At 45.3% G+C, this 9,100-nt stretch overlaps 1 protein-coding gene and 1 long non-coding RNA gene across 2 annotated transcripts; both read left to right on the forward strand.

Moving 5' to 3' along the window:
- Window positions 1-529: 529 nt before the first annotated feature.
- On the forward strand, window positions 530-3,602 carry LOC146302750 (uncharacterized; the record flags this gene model as incomplete). The annotated part of the gene is made up of 9 exons (XM_084698353.1): window positions 530-648; window positions 886-980; window positions 1,080-1,127; window positions 1,276-1,545; window positions 1,683-1,860; window positions 2,061-2,240; window positions 2,403-2,774; window positions 3,022-3,091; window positions 3,194-3,602. Coding segments are annotated over exons 1-9 (1,626 nt in total), but the record flags the coding sequence as incomplete, so codon positions are not given.
- A 24-nt stretch (window positions 3,603-3,626) lies between these two features.
- On the forward strand, window positions 3,627-4,320 carry LOC146302751 (uncharacterized). The gene is made up of 2 exons (XR_014758082.1): window positions 3,627-3,953; window positions 4,095-4,320. It is a non-coding gene; the product is annotated as an uncharacterized LOC146302751 (long non-coding RNA).
- Window positions 4,321-9,100: the final 4,780 nt, after the last annotated feature.

A 9,100-nucleotide genomic window follows, 5' to 3' on the forward strand; every position in this document is an offset into this window, starting at 1 on the left:
CTTGAGAACCACAAAAACATGATCACTTCACGATGAATGTCAAGTCTGTCACTGCCCCGTCACCACCATCAGACTAAAATATGAATTATTGTCTGGTTTAGGTGTCTGATAGTGTTGACACAAAGTGTCAAGGTAAAAAACATTTTGATAAAAAGAGAAAGTTTGGGAGGTTGTATCAAAGAGTAGCTAAGGAGCTTAGTAGATGTTAAATACATAGGCTACTAATTTGTCTGAGCAAAGGGTTTTATTTAAATAAAAATTGCACCCTGTTGATTCCCACTTCTAATGTCACTGGCACTAAACTAGTATATCCTATGGACATGGATTGTAGGCTCCCTATATGATTGTTTTATTTTTTACAATATTATCTAACCTGATGTGTATGTCACTTTCTTGTGGAATTTATTGAATTTGCCATGTTTCAAGAGGCACAGGTTAATCCTATGTCCTTATGACATCATAATTGATTCCATGACAACAGCATACCATTCTACAAAACTCTACATGTGTACACAATTTTACAAGGTCACTGCGGATCAATGCTACATTGCTTTAAAAACTATTATAGTCAAATGGTTAATGAACTCAATAGATAGTAATTATATCACAATAACGTGCATATCAATGCACTCCCACCTTGACACATGAGTGAGTATGACGATATTACCAGCTGTAGTATTTTTCAAATGCCTTAGAGAATATTGCAGAACACAACACATTCAATTAAATGACTATAGCTACATAATGATGCATATAGTAACAACCTAGTTAAAGATAGTTAAGGTAGCTAGATATAAACTATACAATAATAAAGACAGAAAGAATAGATAGATGGATAGACAAAAATATTCATTATACATGAATGTGTGTGTGTGTACTCTCTAGGATCATTTGAGGAGAAGTACGTGGAACTGAGCTGTCTTGGCCAAGGTGGCTTTGGCTCAGTCTACGCAGGACTCCGTATAGATGACAATCTGCCTGTAAGAATGACACAACACACAAAATATACACACACAGAGCAGTATATTATTTTTATAAATCAACATATTGTATTTCCTCCCACCCATCTCTTTCGATAGGTGGCAGTCAAGCATGTTCCCATTGATAAGGTGATAAATACACCTGTGGTGAGTGGACCAATCCTCTTTTTACTTTCATATATTCCATTTTAGATTCTCATTCTGAATTGTCTGTCATCCCAAACCACAGTCTTCCAACAAATAACATCCCTATTGCAGCATTAACTACCTGGTTGTTGTGTTCTCTGTGTTTAAGACCCTGCGTGGGAAGCTCCGCCAGCTCCCCCTGGAGGTGGTGCTCCTACTGATTGTAGGACAGGGTGGGGCAGACATGGCTGAGAAGGCCAGGGCTGAGGGGGTGAGGGGTGAGGCCAGGTTTGGAGACGGTCAGGCTGCAGTGGAGCTGCTGGACTGGTACGAGCTGGACCAAGAGCTCATTATAGTTCTGGAGAGGCCTGTACCTGCCGTGGAACTGTTTGACTATATCCAGGAGAGAGGAGGATATCTCCCCGAGGATCAGGCCAAGGTGAGTGTGTGCAGACAAGTTTGTCACAGCAAATCCACCTCCAAAGAGCTATTTGTGAAAGTCAACATTCATCACCATTTGCCCTCCCTCTCCCAACTGTCCTTCATCTTTCTCTCTGTCTCTTTCTCTTTCTGTAGATCATTCTGAGGCAGCTGGTTGAGGCCATGGTCAATTTTCACTCTTGGGGTGTCCTCCACCGTGATATTAAGCCAGAGAACCTTCTGGTGGAGACCGGTTCTGCAGTTCCACGGATTAGGGTTCTGGACTTTGGCTGTGGCTGCATTATTCAAGAAGCACCCTACACCGAGTTCCTTGGTACGTTCCCTACTCTTGTATTTTCTGTCCCCCCCCCCAATCCATATTAAAGAGCAATATATCATCAAGATTTACCATGATGACAAACACAAGGACTTGAGCGGAAATAAAGAATGGACTCAGTTGCAGTTGCACCCAACCACATGCGGACACACACTTCCATGTGTGGTATAACTAAGGTTGTTTTGTGTGTGTGTCAGGGACCAAAATGTACATCCCTCCCGAATGGTACCTCCATGGTTCCTACCAGGCAGTTCCATCCGCTGTCTGGCAGCTGGGGGTACTGTTATACAACGTGCTGTCTGGGATATTCCCCTTTCGCACACCCGACCAGGTCCTTTATTGTGATCCTATCCCTACCATGGATGGGTTTTCCAGCCGTAAGACACGCATCCACACGAAGACGAGAAAAATAAACATACACACTCACACAGAGGCAATCACACAGAGGCAAACACATGCTTCCTGTCTATCTAACTGACCACAGTTTCCTCCACTTCTCTCATTTCCTCTGCTATCTCTCTCTGTCTTTCTCTCTCCAGAATGCAAGAACCTGCTGAAATTGTGTTTGGCAAAGTGCCCCAAAGACCGGCCTACTCTAGAGGAAGTCCTTCTCCACCCGTGGCTGCATCCAGAGGAGGAGAGGAAAGCAGGGAGACAGAAAAAGAGAAAGGAAAGAAGAGATGCACAGAGCAGCAGAGGAGGGGAGAGAAAGAGGAAGAGAGTGCTGGAAGAGAGACAGGATTCGGGGGAGTCTTCGACGGCACTGTCCCTTGAGGACGCCTCATCTTCATCCTCCCTCTCCCTGTCCCAGGGCAACACGAAGAGGTGTAGGGTAGATACCAGGAGCCCTGAGGTGTCCCCTAAAAAGACCACTGCCACAACAATGTCCCCAAATGGTACACGTGGAAGAGGTAAGACACACAAGCACAGACAGTCACAGCCATGCACCAGTTTAAGTTCTCCTGGTCTTCTTTGCCCCTCGTGTTTTCTGTCTGTCTCCGTGGGTGTGTGTTCTGGTCTTGGTCTCTCTCTCCTGGCTCCCTGCACTCATGTGTCTCGTTCCAATCACACTTTCTAGAGGTTGGTAAATAACTACTTTGGTTTTATAATCCTGTTTTGCTTTTCCCTGCTTTTGTGTCCATCCCCCACTACTGACAGTGGGATGCGGCCATGACAAGGACCCAGAGGAGAAGCAGGGCTACATGGAAAGGGAGACAGAACTTGACAGGTCAGTGGTAAACCTCTTCAACTTTGAACCTCATCAATTGAGTTTTCAGATGAAGCATTGATTCTGAGAAAGGCCGTGAGTGAGTAATGTCGTTCTCCCCAGGGCCCGTGCTGTGTCCCCCATCCCAGAAATTAGCAATACAGCACTGCTGCCCAGAGGCCTGCTGCCTGTGCTGCCCAGAGGCCCTATGTCTGTGCTGCCCAGAGGTCTGGTGCCTGTGCTGCCCAGCACCGAGCCCTCTGCTCCTCCTGAGCCCCCAGCAGAGTCCTGGTCGACTCCAGCACCCCCAGAGCTCCCTGCACATAAAAAGCCCGGCCTTGGTCACCACCACCGACCCCCTGAGCACCTCTGCACATCCAGACGGCCTCCAGGTCTGCCTCCAGAGCTACCCCGGCTTTTCACCCTGCCTCCTGGCCGGCCTCCAGAACTGCCCTGGCCTTCGTCCCTGCCCCCCGGCCGGCCTCCCGACCTCCCCACTGTCCCTTTCACCCCCCGTCGCCCTCCAGACCCCCCACCCCCACCCCCCCCAAAAAAACACACACACATCTATTCCCCCCCCCCCCGACTACAATCAGGAGAGAGGAGGATATCTCCCTGAGGATCAGGTCAAGGTGAGTTTGTTTACAAGTTCATACTCACAAATCCGTCTCTGGAATAATCCTGTAGAAAACAGTTAGAGATTACAGACCACAGACCCTGGATGCAGAAAAGCTGTCAAAGGAAGGTTGGAACAAGGTTCTTATGGAGGCAGATGAACACCTGATTGGATGGGAACAGATGTGTGAACGATGTTGAACAGAAGCTGACAAGTCCATGGAAAATGGACACCTGAATGAATGATGCTAGTGGGGAGAAACAAGCCGTAAGACAAGCATCCACACGCAGGAAATTACATGCACACTCACCCAAGACACACATTGTCTTTATCTAGCTGACCACATCCCCTCCACTTCTCTCATATTCTCTGCTATCTGTCGTTCTCTCTTTCCTATTCTCTCTTCAGAAGTTTTGAACCTACAGAAGGAGGCGGTTTGGCAAAGACCTGCCCACTCTGGAGGGAATTCTGCTCCACCCTTGGCTGCAGTGGTCCAGCCCCTGGCACACCATGGGTTGATGTGCATCTCATCCACTGCCTCACCACAGACCACCTGGGACAGAACATCTTTTTTTTTTCAAATGTCCCAAGCATATTTACTACACACTAAATAAATAACGCATTATATGCTTAACTAGTCCGTTTATTTCTGGGAATTCAAATCTCCAAATACTGATTTCAAATGAGAGTGATCTTCTTTCCTTTTGAGCTCATACTAGAATAGTGCCCATGTCCGTGATGCAGACGGTGATTGAGATGGTTATAAGTTAATTCAATGACACACAGGCAGCCATTATTATCAAGTTATTGATACAGCGCTCGTCACGGCTCTCGCTACTGCAGTCTCAATCTGTGTTTGTCGTGTGTCTAACCTCTTCCATGTGTGAGAGGTTCTATAGTACATTTCCCTAGTTAAAAAGAACTTCCTCCTTCATTGTTGCTCCCGATGGGCAGGCTAGCGCCTTGCATGGCAGCTGCACCACCGTTGGTGTATGAGTGTGAGCCTTCCTTCCTGACGCAGAATTTATGGGACATCTCGTGTCCATGCCTCCACACGATTACTGTGGTTAAAATAACACTGTCACTCACAAAGGAGTCTGAGTTACTTGTTTTCTGCTTGGCAGAGTCCTCTGGCTAATCCCACCTGAACCCCTGACGTGTACTCCAGTTTGCCCATCATCTGGGTGTGAAAACCGTTCTGCCACAGAACGTCCATCCATGTAGCATTGGGATCCAGGCACTTATAGTTATTCCATGACCGGGACAAATCAGCCACTTCACATAGCTGAAAGCCCTCAAAGTCATGTAAGTCCATTCTTCAGGTGTTGTACACTGGAAACCGTACCTGAACGGGAGGGGCAGCAGATTGGAGAGTTGGTGTAGGCATTGAGGAAGGTAGCACCCAGCTCTCTAATCAAGTGTATGTATGGTAGCTGAACCACCCTATTCCCAATAGGGCTGTCCCCCCACTCAGAAGACTAGTCGATTTTCTGGTCGATATGCTCTTGGTCGACTAAGATTTTTTTAGTCGAGCAGCCGTATGGCAGTGTGAGATCTGATTCCCGCTTGTGTCATCATTGCTGAATTAACTAAATGTTCTACAGAAATTGTAGATTATATTATTCAAGACAAATAAAGCAACTCTTAACATATATAATTTAAAAGAAAAAATGTTACTGTTTTCCCTTTCGTTTATCTGCGGTTTGTTTTGGTTTGGTATTTTGCACACGGCACGAGCACAATTGGCTGCAGAACTACAAACTCCGCCATAGCCTACTTTGTCGGTGTTATTAGTCAAAATGGCAAAGAAATCTGTGGTATGGCAGCATTTCATTAAAGTACATGTATACCGGGTGACTCGAAAAACGTTAAATACAAACTCTGCCAACAACGGTTTATTTTTCATAGTTCGACGTTGAATATGATGTAGCCTTCCTACCACCTGAAAAACGTAAGTTGGCCTAGCCCTACTTCGCTCATGCTAACGTGCTGGGTTGAAAAATGAATATTAATTAATTATAAGAATCACATCCAAATCGAATGAAATTATCTTCTCCGGCCAAGACAACAAAATATTTCTCTGTTGCACCGTTACCCACTCAGCTTCTACGTAAGCTTGCACGATGCAAGTTTTCAGGCAGTGATAAGCGCCCTCTGATGATTTGCATGTTGAACAAACAATATGTTTAATTTTTAGTACATTGTAAGAGATACTAAATTCCATCGGCATTCGGTTACAACAGGACTGGTGATACGAGTCATATTTAGACATCCCAAGTCTCCCAGTATGGGCGCCGTTTGTAAAAGGTTGCAGTCCGTTAACCCTGCTCATTTTTCGCACATTTAGCACAAATAAATGCAGCACCATTTTCAACTGTCACTTTTTTAAACATTTAGAGGGAAATTCATCTAAATACATGTCATAACTTATTCAGAGCAGTATGCAAAATAATAAAATTATATTTTAAAGAATTGTTAAATCTAAATGTTAAATCTAAATGTTAAATATTTAGCTAAATATTTAGAAACGAGCCAATAGCTCAGCTCCTGGCAAGAGCGGTGGACACAGCCCATACCTGGATCAGTGGGTGCAACGTGGGTGAAAGGACTCAAAGATGGCAAGTTCTTCCCAGTTAGGGGATATCGAACGTGCAGTTTTGGCAGGAGTGGGGGCAGCACTCCAAGGTACAGGTCCACCGGTGCCGTCCACATCATTAATGGTAAGTTGTTTGTGAATATGTGATTAACTTTCCCAGATTGCTTAGTTAGCAATCTGGGAAATCACCAGGCCCAAACGTAATTTGCCAGTGCAGAATTCAGACGAAAACCCGCAGAATATCAAATAGAATGCATTGGTCTGAGGTAGCCTGACGTTGTCATACTCATAATTCTAGTCAGAATATGAGTCTGATAACTCTCCGCTGGGCTGTGACTATGGGGCATGTTTCAACCGAACTCGTAAAACAAATGCCTCTTCGCTCAATTGGATAGACCTACAACCAATCATAGCAATGTAATGTTGTTTGTTGAAAAAGGATTCAACCCAAGCGCTCTTTTGTGACGTTGTTGATTACTTTACTGTTGACCATCTTTCCATCATCGTATAAAGCCCGCCCTGGCAATTTCATTGGTCCGCCCAGCTCCTGGTTTTATATAGTTTGTCGCCAATACGAGCCCCTCCAGACCCAACTTCCCGACCAAATTTTTGTTGTGGGCGGGGCTAAGTTGGTCTGGAAGCCAGGCTAGGTCTTAGGTAGTGATGTCGTTCGTGAACGATTCGAAGTCCTCTCAAAGACTGATTCGTTCCTTTTTTTCGTGGCCGCGCAGTGGGACTGTTGCATAGGCTCGTCGAAGTAAACAGAAATGATTCATTAATTTCCCGACTCGGTCTTCGGGGACGAGTCTTTGGATCATTTTTCACGTGACCTGCATAGGCTCTGTACTGGTAGCTAGAGGAAACGAACGATTCATTCATTTCCCAACTCGGTCTTTATAAGAGTCTTTGGAGAATTTTTTCACGTGACCCGCATTGTATTTTTTTAGTAGAGGAAACTGTTTCCTCATTCCCTTTCGCGTGGCCGCTGTTTTAGTAAGAAGTGAATGATATTTGCTCAAGTCATCATACTGACTGGTTTTGTTATTTCCACTTTATGTGAAAATAAAGTCCCCGTTGTAAATAAAGTCCCCTCCCCGTTGAAATGTTACTGAACTCATTTTAAAATGTTACTCATTTTACTGAACGAGATTCAAAGAACCGAATCAGTAAAATGATCCGAACTTCCCATCACTAGTCTGAGGTAGAATTTAATGCTAAATAAACTGGTCAACTCATGTCTCTATTCTTTCGAAATATTTAACCTGTCAACAAAGCCCATTGCCACCAGTGTAGTTAAGTATGTGATAGCAATCGAAGGATGTCTGCCAACCATGCAACTGATCAGTAACATTCATTTTAGCAACGCTAGTGCTAGTAAATAACTATTTAGCTGATCGGCTCCATGACGACGGGTAAGTATGGCCTGTGAGACTGCTCACCAAAAGAACGAAGGGGAACCCACTTGTCTAGCCGATTAAGACATGTTCGTAGGTGCCTAGCGAAAAATAACCTAAACTTTCCTAGACTTTTAGCTACGTTACTAATGCTGAAGGCTCGCTGATATCGTTGCTAACATGTGCTGACGTTATGACTCTGTGTATGTGAGAGACGCCTGAGTGACAGAGAGACGGAGGGAGAGCAGGGAAAGGAAATGCAGCTGAACGAATACGCTGCGTGTTTTAAATAGCGTTAAAAAATAATAATATGCGAAACGCAATATGTGGCGGCCTGTGTTGATTCTGTGGCGCACCGCCACAAACTAGTCTATGTGTGGGAAACACTGCATACGTCCTAGGGCTAAGCCCCGAATGGGCTACGCCCCAAATGTTTACAACGTCTGGCTCCGTGCCTAATTAACACTCGGAACGTTAAGCCGTCTAAAAAAATGTATTCATATAAAAAATACGATCCCTTTTGGTAATCATGATACCCCCCAGAAAAGTTCACTGCACCCCCACAGTCAAAGCAAGCTGCAGCTGGCCCTCTTTGGTATACTAAAAAGTGGGCCAGTCTTGGGCCTGAAACTCCCGGGCTGAGAAAAGTGGCCCCACTCCAGCCCTGTTTGGGTCTATATCAATCTGGCAAGGTTTCATCCTGATCGAATAAAAGGTTTTCCTTTACTTACTTGGGTGGTGCAACTGCCATCTAATTAAGGTAAACCATTCAAGTCTTTGTATATGACGCAGTGGCGGCAACACAGGGGGGGCAGGGGGGGGGGCGGTCGCCCCTCCGAAAAATATGTTGGGGGGAATAAAATCCACCGCAAATGTCGAGAGAAATTCACGGCGTGCGGCACTGCCGCGGAAAACGGCGTGTCCTTGTTCACTTCCGTGTTGTGAATTCCTCGGGACCTTCCCGATGTGCGGAGGAGTCATGTGATAGGCAACGCACCAAATATGGAACTTGAATCTGTCGGCGTCCGTCAGAGCCCCTCGGAAACTCTCGGGAAAAGTAAAAAATTCAAACATAAAGACCAAAAACTCAGACATCAGCCCACTGTTTATCTGCCCGGGCTCTCCTCTGCTTATTCCCTTGCTTTGTGACGCGTTTGACGTCAAACGTGTCGCACTGGTGCCTGTGGCAATGCGCGCTTCTGCCTCCGGAGCAGACATCGCATTTACGCTGTTTTTGAAGCAATTACTGGATCGATTAAAACAATTACAAAACGTTTGTACTCATAAACCTCCATATTCTTAATAGACATTTGGATTCTGAATAGCAGTTACTTTCATAGAAACGAAATGTATGTATTTCTTTCATTTTCAAACTTTGCGAAGACATCCGACGGGCCGCCGAGCTGGACGCCCAGTTTGACACC

Source organism: Hypomesus nipponensis, chromosome 1, assembly GCF_054491055.1.
Source record: "Hypomesus nipponensis isolate SF chromosome 1, ASM5449105v1, whole genome shotgun sequence".
Lineage (NCBI taxonomy): Eukaryota > Metazoa > Chordata > Actinopteri > Osmeriformes > Osmeridae > Hypomesus > Hypomesus nipponensis.